Source organism: Petaurus breviceps, unplaced genomic scaffold (genome assembly GCF_028583685.1).
Source record: "Petaurus breviceps papuanus isolate PSGF00001 unplaced genomic scaffold, PetGlider_PUasm1.0 172, whole genome shotgun sequence".
Lineage (NCBI taxonomy): Eukaryota > Metazoa > Chordata > Mammalia > Diprotodontia > Petauridae > Petaurus > Petaurus breviceps.
In genome coordinates, this window is record NW_027185755.1 from 5687477 (window position 1) to 5702379 (window position 14903).

The 14903-nt window shown below is 42.4% G+C and overlaps 1 protein-coding gene across 2 annotated transcripts in view; it reads left to right on the forward strand.

The window, feature by feature from the left end:
* Nucleotides 1-5213: 5213 nt before the first annotated feature.
* The window catches only part of DNMT1 (DNA methyltransferase 1), a 48461-nt gene continuing 38771 nt past the window's right edge, over nucleotides 5214-14903 (forward strand). The window contains exon 1 of one of the 2 annotated variants that reach the window (XM_069083107.1): nucleotides 5214-5381. Coding sequence is in view for 1 of the 2 variants with exons in the window: in XM_069083106.1 (XP_068939207.1) it covers nucleotides 5541-5620 (80 nt within the window). In the remaining variant the exon portion in view is untranslated. The other variant, XM_069083106.1, reaches the window with a different exon arrangement.

Below are 14903 nucleotides of genomic sequence, written 5' to 3' on the forward strand. Positions count from 1 at the left end.
GTACTTATTTCCAAGTATACCTATATATAGGCACAGAAAAGAAGGAGACACAGTGTACTGCATAAACACAGATACATTTAGAAAAAGAAAACCAATACATTAGACACAAAAAGAGCAGAATTTCAGAAAGCCACTCACAGTCCCCTCTTGGCTCAGCCACTTTCTAGACTAAAGCCTCCCAGAGCCTCCAACCCCACTTAAGGTCAGGAAGCATGAGAGCTCAGAGACAAACTTTGTTTAGAAATTTGAGCTTTTGGTCAGAGGCATGGGGAGAGAAGCTCCTCCAATGGACACTTCTGCTAAAGGGATTTGGTGGGTTTTTTTTTTTTTGGAGGGGAGGAAGGCAGGGCAATTGGGGTTAAGTGATTTTCCCAAGGTCACAGGACTAGTAAGTGTTAAGTGGCTAGTACATGTTAAGTGTCTGAGGTGGGTTTTGAACTGGGGTCCTGCTGACTCCAGGGCTGGTGTTCTATTCATTTCACCACCTAGTCCCCCTGCTGGAGGCATTTGGGTGGGGTTATGGGGCCAGTGACAGGAATTTTGAATAGAGTCTCTTGGATGTGGAGTTTGGAAAGCCACATTTAAAAAGAAGCCATAGAGTTCTGTAGTTCACCTCTTTTTTTGTGCCTCCATTTCCCCCTCTGTGGAATGGCAGCAACAAGTTGACCCAGCTCCCAGTAATGGAAAGGACTTTTGGGTTAACTTTTTTTTTTTTTTTGCTTTTTGGAGGGGGAAGGTAGGGCAATTGGGGTTAAGTGACTTGCCCAAGGTCACATGGCTAGTTTTATGTTAAGTGTCTAAGGCTAAATTTGAACTCAGGTCCTCCTGACTCCAGGGCCAGTGTTCTATTCACTGAACCACCTAGCCACCCCATGGGGTTAACTTTCTTTAACCCATAATTGCCCCATGGAGAGAGAATGGCCCATTTCCTCCAATTAATCTGGAGGAAGGAGTGGTTCCCATAAGCCCAGCCCAGAAAAATGGGGAGCTTAGCCTGGATACAAAATGTTCTGGAGAAAGTCTGGCACCACACCCCATGTCATAGTTTGGGAATAGGTGAGGGAACCTGATGTTATCCCCCCCTTCATATACACACCTCTCAAGTCTTTTCTAGGCCCCAGACAAGACTAGAATACCCAGTTCAGCAGGTAAGAGGGGGTATTCCACCTGGCTTTTTCTGATGCATTTCAGGGACAGCCTCTGGAGGCATCAGTGTGCACAAAACTCATCTCTACGGGTCTGATGAGTCAGGTGTGGGGACAGGGTCAGGCAAAGCTCAGGAGTAGACATCCTGAAGGCAGGCTTGTCTGGGTTCTCCCTTGGTTCTGTTGGACTGAGAAGGGGAGGTGCTATCTATCAGCCCTAGGCCCCTGGACTTGTTTAACATTTACTGTCCTCTATCTTTGGGAGACCTGTCAGTTCACGTGTGTAACTAACCCTACTGCATTGTTGGTGACTCAGCTCCACTGGTCTCCCGGCCTACTGACCACTTTGTCACTGGCAATGTACATTCCCTACTGTGTCTGACCTTGGTTTGGCTGAGACTCAGATTCTCAACTGTTCCACTTCTGAACTCTGAGTCTACCCTTGGGAACACAGCAGGCCAATTGTAATTGGGAACAGGAAGCATTGTTCAAAGTGAAAACTCAGGCTAGTTGAAGCCTTTTCTGGTTCTGCATATTTTTTCCACCCAGGCTAGGCAGGGACAACCTTTCCAAAGTGCACTCAGTAACAGTCTAGAATGCCAGACCATTGGATATGAAGAGGTTACCCATAAAGAGGGTTAGGGTTGCTCTGGAGACCCCAAAATACCAACATGCCAAATCCCGCCAAATGAATTCCACTCAAGTCTTCTCTCAGCCAAAGAAAAGTAAAGTTTATTAAAAGTTCGCTTGTATTGGACACAGAGTAAGTCTATACTAGGTCATTCTATGGCCTCTCACATACATGGAGGGAAGATGGGATCTTATATACAGAAAGTTGTGGGAGGAATCTAGGGTTGGTCTAGAGAGGAGTTTGGGGAGGGTCTTCAGGAGAAGTCAGATGAGGTCAATGAGTGATGAAGGGTGGGAAGTTGCAGGAGGCTAACTGGAGCCAACAGACAATGGTGGGCTAGGCCAGTTCAAGGGTGGACTGATATTTTGATAGGCTCAAGGGTGGGAAGTAGATGGACCATGGTGGGCTAGGCTAGTAACAGGGGTCTGGGCCCAGCCACATTGTAAGGCTTATGTCCTCATGCAAATGCCTCAGCCAATGGGACAATTTAATCAGAGTTCAAGGGGGGTTCCCAGAGCCTGTAACTTAAGGAGTGCTCAAGAGGATTCCCAGAGCCTGGACCTCATCAGATAGTTTCCCCTCTCTTCCCTTAATCAAGAAGGGGTCCATTATAGGATAGGAGGCTTCACACTCAAGCCCAGAACTTTTAAAGGAATCTCTGAAAATGGGGAACAGCAATATTCTTTTTTTTTTAAGCAATTGGGGTTAACTTGCTCAAGGTTACACAGCCAGTTATTTTATGTGGGTGTCAAGTATCTGAGGCTGGAACTGATCCTGGCCTTCTTACTTGGCCAGCTCTCTTACTCACTGCCCCACTCCAAACAGCAATATTCTTAAGCCTAATAATAACAACCTGGGGACCTAGGTCAATCTTGCATTTTTTGGGGGGTACCTTAGCTTGTCAATATGCTTTCTTATAGGCTAGTTATCTTTCTCAATTATTGCTTTCTGCTGAGTAATTTCAAGATTTCTTAGCCACAGGTTTAATAGGATGGGGGCCAGTTAATTAGTGTCAATAAGATTTTGGGTTCTGCTGACTCCTAGGGATCCAGCATTATTACATGGACAATAGGAACCATAGAATTGCACTGACTGACTAATAATGACAAGCCTAACATGTCAAGTTGATTGACCTTATTGCCTCAGTTATCTCCTTTGTAAAATGAGGGAGCCAGATGGGATGGTTTCTAAAGGCTCTCCTAGTTCTGAATTCTAAGATCCATGATGCAGACATTGACTGAATAAGACAGGTTTATTGATGCTGAACAGACAGATGCTGACAGGTCAGGCTGACTGACAGGCAGTAGTTGATAAGACAGGCTGAATGAAGAAGAGTGTCTGGCAATAGTTGACAAGATAGAACATATGGTTGACCGGAGGAGTGACCCTCAACACAGGGTGTGTGTCTGGATAAAGACTGAGTAAAAGTAGTGATTGGGCAGCTGGTCTGACTGCAGTCGTTGGTTAATGAGAGTGGACAAGACAAGATGACAGTCTGACTACATGCAAGGTTTGAGCACACAGTCAGGGAACCATAAAATATTGAGGTATATGATGAGGTATGGGCTCTGGGGGCCCCCTTGACCTCTCCTTGAGTCCTTGAAGTACAGGCTCAGGGAACCTCCCTGGGACTCTAGATTCAATCTTCTCTTTAGATGAGGCATTTGCATGAAGCTAGTCTATCAATGGACTTCCCACCCTCTGTTACTAGACTTCCCACCCTACTGCCTATAAAAATATCAATACATCCTTGAACTGGCCTAGCCCACCATTGTCTGTAGTCTCCAGATGGCCTCCCACCCTTAATCACTCATTGACCTCATTAACTCTTCCTGAAGAGCCTCCCCAAACTCCTCCTCTAGACCACCCCTAACCACCAATCCTAACCCTCTTTATGGGTGACCTCTTCATTTTTATGTTTTCCTGATACCGGAAACACTGCTAATCTTAAGTTCTTTTCCAGCCGGTTCTGGAAGGTAAGTAAGCCTCTCTCTTTGCCTAGCACCTTGGAAGTGCAGTTTTTTGTTTTGTGGTGTGTGTGGTTTTTTTGGGGGCCTGACCTCTCAGGTCCCATTAGGTCAGACAGCTAGGAGGCTGTTTTATGCTCAGCCTGACCTCCTGTTTGGTTATTTTGGAGAACATGGACATGTTTGGTTTCTGAAGAATGGAAGGTAAGGACAGACGAGGAAGTGTAAGCCATATTCTTTCAATTCTCTTGGCGCTAGGGAACTGGGAAAACTTCGGGTACTTTTTTTTTGTGGGGTTATCTTTGTTTGTTTTTCGAGGCTTTCTCTCAAACCTTCCTTTATGGAGGAAGGGACTTCCAGGCCCTATGCCTGTAGCTCCCAAAAGTTCGACTTTGGCTTGTCTCTTACCTAGCACAGACTTATTCTGTGTCTAATACAAGCGAACTTTTAATAAACTTTGCTTTTCTTTGGCTGAGAGAAGACTTGAGTCTAATTCATTTGTTAGGACTCGGCCTGTTGGCATTTTGGGGTCTCCAGAGCAACCTTAGCTCTCTTTAGGGTAACCTCTTCAGTATAGGGTTTAGGAGTGTGCAAAACCCCAAAATACCAACACACCGGGTCCTGCCGAATGAATTCTACTCAAGCCTTCTCTTGGCAAAAGAAAAGCAAAGTTTATTAAAGGTTTCCCATAACTCTTAAGGAGTGTTGGTTCTCTGTGATGCATTAGACAAACAGCCCAGAATCATCAGTCACAGAGTGAGTCTGAGCTAGATAATTCTCGGGCCCTTCTAGAAGACAAGATGGAGCAGATGTACAGAAAGCTAGTGGGAGAATTTAGGGGTGGTCTAAAGAAGGCCTTCGGAGAGGGTCTTCTGGAAGAGTCTCCAGTATTGAGAGACTAAGGGTGGGAAATAGCTGGAGGCTACCTGGGGAGGACAGACAATGGAGGGCTAGCCTAGTTTAAGGGTGTAACCGATTTGGTTATAGATATTTTGAGAGGATCCAGGTGGGGGCTAGCTGGACAAAGAGGCGCTAGGCTAGTAACTTGAGTTTAGGGCCCAGCTATAATCAAAGGCTTAATGGCCTCAGGCAAATGCCTCATCAAACGGGAAGATTCTAGAAGAGTTCTAGGGGGTTTCCAGAGACTACCTTGTCTTATACTACAGCAAGGTTTGAGCACACAGTCTGACTACATGTAGAGGCTAAGCAGACAGGCTGTGGTGGACAAGTTTCAGCTTCCATCTAAAGGTTAAACCTGGTTCCCCATAATTCTTCTCTGCAGGTATCAGACCTAATGGCTGCCTCTCCCCCTCTTCTCTCCGTGTTGCCCCAGAGCTGCTGAGAAGCATGTTGGCCTGTCCATTTCTTCTCCCCCTCTCACTTCGCCATAGATGGTACAGGCCACTTCTGTCTCCTCTCGGGCACTACTGGATGACACACACAGACCTCCTCCTTTACCCTCCCCCTGTGTGTGAGGCTGGCAGCAGAGCAGACTGTTCAGGAGAGGAGGGGAGTCAGCAGGGGCGGGGGCTTCCATTCCAAATCCCCCCCGCCGGGACTTTGCTTTTGGTACCGTCCTTCCCGGAATGGTCGCTTCGGCGCCCCCACCCCGACGCCGGCCTCCCACACCCCTGCCAGGTGGTATAACCCTCTCCCCTCCCCCATCCCACTCCCCTCTCGGCGGTTCTGGTTTCCGCGCGAAAAGCCGGCTGTCCGCGCGCTCGCCCCTGAGCAGACAGAGCCGGCTCCCTTCAGTCCCCCAGGCCCTGCTCTGTGCTCCCGTCTCGGACCCGCGAGATGCCTGCCCGCACTGGCCCGGCCCCGGTGGCCGCGCCGGGCGCTCCCGCGTTCCCACTGCCGGAGGAGGTCCGCAGACGGTAAGTGCCGCTTGCCCCGGACTGTTGGGGCTCGGGCCGCGCTGGGCCAGGCAGGGCCGGAATGGGTCGGGGCAGCCGCGCGTGGTACACCTGACAGGCCTGGACCGGTGCCGTGCCAGGCCCCGAGTCGGGGCAGAGGGCTCGCGCTCCCCGGCCGTTGGCCGTTGGCGGGGCTAGCGGCCGAGGGTCCCTCCGGGGGCTTCGGTCCGCGAGGACCCCGTCTGGCGTAGCTGCCGCCGCCGTCCTCCCAGCTCCCTGGTACATTTGGCGCCAAAACGCCGTGTCGTGTCTTGGAGGTGCGTGAGGAGGGAGAGGGGCGGCCCTGGGCCGGGACCCCCTTGACCTGCCCCGGGCCTTAGCAGCCGGGCAGGGCTGTCAGTTTCACCCTGGAGGGCTGGGGGGGGACTGAAGACGGGGGACGCCCCGGCAGGCGGAGGTGCCGGGATCCAGTGGTGCCAGTGACAGGAAGTGGGGGAGGCTGCCTCCAAAGCCCACGCCTCCGCCTGGGGGCCCCCATCGCCTTCTCGTGCCCCACAGGGGCCCGGGAATGGTCGGCTGGGGCTTGGGGCTGCTGCTGGGGAGGTCGCGTTTGACCCACGCGAGAGCCAGGGCGCACGCCTCCCCAGCCCCGGTGGTCCTTTTGGAAGGCCCGTGGGCTCTCCTTCCATCCTCTGGCTTGGGGTGGGCTTGCTCCGCCTTCCTCTCCCGAGGCATTCCTTCTTGGGGCACGAGGTAGCCAGGGGAGAGCTGTCCCACACATGGATTTCACCTCCTGCAGGATTTGTTACCCGACTTGTAGTTCTCATCCATTTATCCCTAGTGCCTCTAAAGACCTGTGAAATGCCTACTTGAGCCATCTTTAGTCTATTTCATGAAATTAATAGCAGAATCACTCGTTTAGAAGTACTGTTTTATCGTATTTCCCTGCAAATTGATCGGTAGCAAGGCATTTGTTTTTTGTTGTAATAGTGATAGCAAATACAAGTTCTCTGGGAAGGACCTTTATCAGGTAGCTAGCCATTGGTTTGCTCTCCTTCCAGTGCCATTACAATTAATCAGTCACTATTTCCCGTATTATGGAAGGATAACCTTTGGTTACTTTGTTTTACTACTGTAATTTACAGTCTTATTTTTTGGCTCCATCCTCAAGGGAGGTAATTATGATGTTCAGGTAACTGTAAACTGACTAGCACAGATGTCAGCTGCCTAGTCTGCTTTAGCAGAAATTTTTCTATGGACCCCGAGTGTAATCTAATTTTTGAAAAGTGTATTCTTATTGGATGACTTTGAGATTCATTTGCCACCATGTATTGTTTAGTGGTTAGAGCCAAGAACTTCAAGTTTATCCTGGCACTCCAGTGATTCGACAACTGAGAACTTCAAGAGCTAACTAAATCTCTCCCTTGTCCCCATTTCACAGAGGATATTTACTTCATAAAAGAGTGGCTATGATTAGTAAGATATTGGTATCATACATGTTCAAAGTGTAGTATTGGGTATCTTATTACCTGATGTTTGCTATTTTAAATATTGTTGTTTTAAGAGGGAGATAGCTCTTAGCATTAGAAAAAAAGTTTAATTATACTTTGATGTTATTTGCATCAAGGCACTGAAAAATATGAATGAGTTTTTAAAATCTTAGTTGATGAACTTAGAGTGGCATTCTTGAGAGATGATGTAGATAAAATTTAAACATGGTGTTTAGAGACCTTAAAGCAAATTCTTGCAGATTTCTTGGTATCCCCACCAAGTTCTCAATTTAAATAATTCTGAGTGAGGGTTTTTTTTTTTTAACATTTTGTCTTAGAACTTGAGGAGCACTGTGTATAACAGTATACAAACTACAATAATGAGGATAGATAAGATTTTGCTGAGTTTTGTTAATAGTTGGATTAGTAATTGGAGGACCTGATTCTGGTTCTGTATCTGCTATTTTTCTAGGTAACTTTGGGCAAGTCACTTTGAATCATAGATTTTGAAAGGACCTTTACCTCCTGTTTGATTAATGACCTCCCTCTCTCTCATCCCCATCTCTTAGTTCAAGTCCTGTATTGAATACCTCCAGTTGATAGGGAATTTCCCATCTTCTGACAACCATTTCACTTTTGTATTATTTTCTTAGAAAATTCTTAGATATATTCATTCAGTCATAAGTTGCTCAATTTCTCTTTTATATAAAGCAGGTGCTGGACTGAATTAATAGAGTATGCTTTAGTGAGAAAACAAGCCTCACTTTGCATTTTAGGTTTACTCTTAGACTATCAGATATTTAGTTAGAAGGGATATTCATTGATCTTTGGTCTTACCATTACCAAGAGTGAGCTGGTCAGGGTTTCAACATCCTTGACAAGTGATTGTCCTCCTGCTAAAGGACTTCCAGTGATGAAGTGACACTAGGATAGCTCCAGAATTTACATTTATTTGCTTTTTAGTTTAGAAAGTGCTTTCCTCAGAGAAACTCTGTAAAATAAATAGCAATATATATACTAATCCTAGAATGCGGGGCCTCTATGGCCTGGGATCTTTATAACCATCCATACAAAACCTAACTCTTGTCCAATATTCTGTGGAGCATAGGGATTCAGAAATGACTTTTGAAGAACAAGGTGGTATCAGTATTGTTTTAATTTCTAGGCATTAATGTATAAATATAAATCCAACTGGAAGAGTGTACTAAACTCCATTTTATATGGTAATAATTATTATACTCATAGTTATCTTTGTAGTTAACACTCTTCAAAGGAAATTAACTACTGAAATGAAGAAAAGTTGATTTACATATTCAGTTCATATTCAGTTAAGTACAATAAATATTTGCTAAGTAACTTCTTTGTGCAAGGTATCTTATACCAATATTATTATAGTGTACCTGTGCCAGGCAGAAAGATGAATAGTTTATGAATTAATTTGAAATGACTTTCATTTTTAGGGAATATGGAATTATGTCTTATACTTAAATTATGCCCACTAACACTTCAGATGTCCAGAACTGTGTTACCTGAGAACTTCATTTGTCCAAGATAAATACTGGTATCATGTAGGAAAAGTATAAAGTGTTTCTGAGAAAACATAAATAAATGTAAAAATTCATGCAGTATAAAGTTTATGCACTTGTACTTTTTCAGGGGCTCAGGTTCTGTTTACTTTTAACATACATAGTTCTAAGAAACTTTATAATTTTACTTCCAAACCTAGAAATTCGAAGTATGGAGGAGTTGATAGGTTTTTAGGTACCCACAGATGGTCCCAGAAGTTATTTAAACAAATTTACCTGAGAAGTTAAAAAAAAATATGGCTGTTTGGAGTCATTTAGAAAAGGGGGAAATTGCCCCTGGGGCATTACTGTATTAATTCACAATCATGAATATTCAGATAGATGACCTTGATGGTTGTTCTTAGGTTCAAGTAAATAGGCTCAGTAAATAGAGCACCAGCCCTGGAGTCTGGAGGACCCGAATTCAAATCCGCCTCAGACAGGTAACACAAAAACCTAGCCTTATGACCTTGGGCAAGTCACTTAACCCCAATTGCCCTACTTTCTCCCCTCCAGAAAAAAAAAAAAAAGAAAGCTGGGAAGGTATACCAGTGCTGTGCCTTGCCCTTTGAACAGACTTAATAAGTGTTATTGACTGAATTTCCATCACAAATGACAAAATAAAACACTTTATTTATGGTGGAGTTTTAAACTCTCAGCCATCTAAAATGACTCCTTCAGTGAAATTTCTAGACTGTGGAAATTCTACCATACCTCTAATTATATTTTGGGACACCAGGGATAGAGCACTGGGCCCGAGTTCAAATGTGGCCTCTGACATTTGCTAGCTGGGCAAGTCACTCAACTCTGTTTGCCTCAGTTTCTTCATCTATAAAATGAGCTGGAGAAGGAAAGGGCAAAACACTCTGGGTATCTTTTCTAAGAACATCCTCAAATGGGGTCACAAAGAATCAGACATTCCTAAACAACAAATTATTTTTTTTTTTCGAAGTTGTATCTTTACAGGTTTAGAAAGCTATTTCAAAAGTTATAAGAAAGTCTATTTTCTTTTCAGGCCTTTTGTTTACTCTTAAGCTTTGAATGTTGAAAGATTGCACATTTACAGCATTTAATTTCTAATATGAACTTATTTCAGCCATTGAAGTATTTGTAAACAAAACTTAAATAATACATAAAACTATTTTTATTATTAAAATGTTCAAAAACTGGTTGCCTATGAGAGCACTTTATTTTCTCTTCTCTATTTTGGGAGAGTGACCTACAGAGGTGTCAGAATGCTGGAAGCCCAAGGATCAAACTAAGATCAACTTACCTGAAAGTTCTAAGAAGTGGTTCTAGATCCTTCCAGCCCTACAAAGATAAGCTGAGACAAATAAAATGAGTTTTACTCTCAAAAATATAGCCCATCTCTCTTTGATGCAGAAGCGCCAAGCCTACCAAACCAAAAGGAAAGCATCCTGGCCACTAGACTATGCAAGGCATAGTTCTTGGTGATAAAAACATGACTGTTACTGGTCAGTTTTTTTCTAAAACATCTAGAGCATTGCACCGGAGTGGGGGGGGGGAATGGGGAAGATATGTATCTTGTATTGGTTCCTATAGTGACTGAGGCAAGGATGGTTTCATATGGGAGAGGCAACTTCCTTTAAGAGTAGCCAAAGGCTAGGAATTTTTTGTCTGTGGAAGATAAGATGGTCTTCTATCTTAGTACTATTAGTATGATGAAGAGTAATTAATGTTTTGATTCAGTTTGATATAAAACTCATTCCCTGTAACAGTATAATATGCAGTGTGTATTAGTAACCTTATTAAAATTGATAGTAGTGGCATTTGTGATATCTCTTTGGATAAAGCTGACAAGCCCAGTATATAACTATGATTTTTTTTTCTTTGCAGATTTGGTTTGCTATTTAATCCTTTTCTTTGGGACTACTGCTCTCATTTTACAAAACCTATGGCTATTTTTAATTTTGCTTCAGATTGCGGTTGCCCTGAAACTTAGCTTTAAAAGAGCATCTGATAGTGCTATTATAAGTTGGTCTATTTAATCTTTTAAAAAAAAAATTGTTTGCTTTGTCACTGGCTAGCTTTTAACTTAAGGCATGTCAAAGAAAGGCTCAGGAAAATGAAGTTAACTGAAGCTTGTCCTACCTTTTCAAAGTATATTGTTAAAACATGAAGTGAAATAAACAAAGGTAAGTATTTGGTTTTCATCAACCTACAGTTATTGCCTTAAATCTATTATAATGCATCTCCAGAAGCTTTGTGGTTTTTTGTTTTGTTTTCTTACTCTTTTCTTGTGATGATCCCAATTCAGCTCACTGTGCAACAGCTAGCTACATGGCTATTCTTTCTTTACATGTACATGATTTCAGTGTTGGTATGTTTGCTGGTAGTAATCTGAGTTTTTTGAGCTTTGTATTCAAATCTGTGGTAGGTCTTGGAACCTAGGATCTCCTCAGTTTGATTACTAATTATATTGATTGTTTTATATCAGATAATAGACTTAGAAGTGACTATTCCAGGTCGTCCTGTTCATTCCCTCTTTTTGCATATAAAGGGACCAGAAGGTGGTCTGTGTATGGAGGTGTTGCCAAAAGTCATGCAGATGGCAACTAACTGTACTCATTTCCATCCCAGGTCCTTGGATTCCAAATCTACTGTTATTTCTACTAATCTGCTAATGTCCAGATGCAGGCTTCTATCAACCTGTCCTGAGTAATTTAGTACCTTATGACATTCATTCCTGTATTGGCTATTTTCTTTAGAATACTGCAGGTGATTGGAGATCACTTTAGCACATATTTAAAATCTCACTACTAAACAGTAACATAATCAGTGAGATTCTTTGACCCTTAGGTACTTTTACTTTTCTGATTTTTTGATTTACTTTTCTTCCTTATAAAGACCATTCTGAGCTAAGGGTCTGGTGTTGGTTGACCCACTTCTTGTGCAGGACAGGACCTTGCTATTGACATTTCTGTTGAGATCCAGTTGCTTTCCTTTACATATAGAAAGCCCACTCTCTGCTTTTCTCCTCTCCCTCATGCTCCTTGATTTCATGTGAATATAAAACCCAACTTATGACATAATGGTAGGCTATATACAGATGATGATGCTCTTACCTTACCTAGAGTAAGCCCAGTTTCCATTTTGGGATGCCATTTGGCGGTGGAGTGACTTTGTCTCCTCAGTAGCTTGTCTGTATCTTTACTGGTTTTGAGGCACTCACATTCACCATGTTGATCTGTTATCTTGGCAGCAGTATAGATGTATTTTTGAGAGCTTCATAATTAAGATAGAAAACCATATACAGCTGGTGAAATGTTTTTTTTTCCTTTTGTTCATGATTTTTGAAGTCATTTAATCACAGCTCTACTTGACCTGTGAATTATCTATGTGATTCCCCTCTTCTCCTAAAAAAGAGATAGTAATGAAATGTGCCTCTCCCCCCCCCCCTTTTTTTTTATTGGAGGGGGGGAGGCATGGCAATTGGGGTTAAGTGACTTGCCCAAGATCACAAAGCTGGTTTTATGTTAAATGTCTGAGACTGGATTTGAACTCGGGTCAGGTCCTCCTGACTCCAGGCTGGTGCTCTATTCAATTGGCAACCCAGCCACCCCTATGTGCCTCTCTTTAAAGTGATTTGAGGTGGTTTTTTAAGAGATGGAAGGGAGGGAAGGAAACCCCCTCCCCCCCCTTTTTTTCCCCCATGGATTTTCAATGCTAAAAAACTACTGATGCTTTTGGAAGCATTGCATACCCTAAGAGGGTTCATAAAGGGACAACAGATAGTGTTGTCTCTCGAAATTCACTGAATTTTGAAGGCTAGTTTCTATTCCTTAACCAACAACCCATGCCATATCCTTCCTTGAATAGGTATTCAATCAATCAGTAAGCATACTTTAAGCACCTGTCAGCTTGGAGGATAAGTAGGTATTCACATCCAAGGTGCTAGCCATACAATAATTAAAAACAAAAAAAGTAGCCTCTACTCAAGCAAATTTATTTTCTGTTGGAGAATACAGCAAGCATATCTGTAAGTACATCCAGAATAAATAAATGGAAGTTAAATACCAGATAATTAGGGAGGAAGGGAGGGGAGTTTAGGTTTTAAAAAATCAGAATTCTTACTTTTAACTTTCCTTATTATTGCAAACTTAACAAATATAAACAAACACAAAAATTTCCCTCTATAAACAAGAACAGAAAAAGAACTGCATATGAAACCATGAATTCTTTACAATATGGGGGGAGTTTTTATGGTTATTTCAAATTTAATGAGGTAATTCCTATACTGTTTTTCTGTTTTGAACTTTCTCCAGCTCTCTATTTTTTTTAACGATTCATTGACATTCTTTATTTTCTTGTCCCTTTTTTGGTATCATTGTCACTACCTTCCCCCCTGCTTCCCCCCCCCAAATCCTTTCTTTGCAACAACTAAGTATAGTCATGAAAAATAAAATGACATATTTACAATGACTGAAAAGTATGTGGCCTCACTTCTAGTCAATTTTTTTTTAACTTTTTGGAGGGGGGAAGGTAGGGCATTTGGGATTATATGACTCAGCCAAGGTCACATGGCTAGTTTTCTGTCAAGTGTCTGAGTCTAGATTTGAACTCAGGTTCTCTTGACTCCAGGGCTGGAGCTCTATTCACTATACCACCTAGCTGCCCCGATTACTTTTTTTTTTTTGACCATAGGAATACTAGCAAAAATTTAAACTAGAAAAACCTTTCCAAAATAGTAACTTTTACAATAAGATTGCAGTTAGTCTTATCAAAAACATTTAAGAACTTATTTTTTTCCCTTTTGGAGGGCAATTGGGGTTAAGTGACTTGCCCAAGGTCCCAAGGCTGGTTTTATGTTAAGTTTGCTTCAGTCTGCATTCAGACTCTAGTTCTTTCTTTGGATCTCTTTCCATCATGTCTTTTGGAGTTGTCTTATAACCTTACATTGCTGAGAGGAGTCCAGTCTGACAAAGTTGGTCCATATCACACATACAATGTGTCTTTAATTGTGTACAGATTTCTCCTGGTTCTGCTCTTCTCCCTCAACATCAGTTTATAAAAGTCTCTGCAGGTTATGATGAAGTCTGTCTGCTCTTCATTTCTTATAGCACAATAATATTCCATTCATATACCACAACTTGTTCAGCCATTCCCCAATTGATGGGCTTCCCCTTGATTTTCAGTTCTTTGCCACCACAAAAAGAGCTGTTATAAGTATTTTTTTTCCCTACGGGTCTTCCCACTTCTATGATCGATCTCTGTGGGATACAGCCCTGGAAGTGGTATTGCTGGGACAAAGGCTATGCACTTATTTATAGCCCTTTGGGCATAGTTCCAGGTTGCTCTCTAGAATGGTTAGATATGTTCACAACTCCACCAACAATGCATTAGTGTTCCAATTTTTCCACATCCTCTTCAGCATTTATCATTTTCCTCTTTTGTTATCTTAGCCAATCTGGCCTGTCAGATGTGGTACCTCAAAGTTGTTTTGATTTGCATTTCTCTACTCAATGGTGATTTAGAGCATTTTTTCGTGTACTTATTATAAATCTTTAATTTCATCCTGAAAACTGCCTGTTGATATCCTTTGACCGTTTATCAATTGGGGAATGACTTGTATTCTTATAGATTTGACTCAGTTCTTTGTATATTTTAGAAATGAGGCCTTAATCAGAGGCACTGTAAAATTCTTTCCCAATTTTCCACTTCCCTCTTAATCTTGATTACAAAATTCTTTCCTAAGATGTAGGAAACATGATGTATCATTAGTCTTTTAGAGTTGTGATTGATCACTGCATTGATCATGGTTCTTGAGTTTTTCGGTTTTCTTTTACAGAACTGTAGTCATTGTGTGGGGCAGCTAGGTGGATAGAGCACTCAGTCCAGAGTCAGGAAAACTTGAAATCAGATTTGGCCTCAGATACTAAGTTATGGGACCCTGAGCAAATGACTTTAACTCTGTCTGCCTCTGTTTCCTCATATGATAAATGATCTGGAGAAGAAAATGGCAAAATACTCCAGCATGTTTGTCAAGAAAAACAGGGGCATAGAGAGTCAGACATGACTGAATGATAACGAAGTCATTGTATAAATTGTTCTTGTTATGATCACTTTGTTTTGTATCAGTTTATGGTGTTCTGCTTTAGACATACTGAATTTGTGATATCTAGGCAATATACATACAGTTTGAAGTGTCCAGTAAGTAGTTGGTGATCTGGAACTTGAGAGAGACTACAGTCTGGAGTTGATTTATAGATCTGTGAATTATTTCATGGT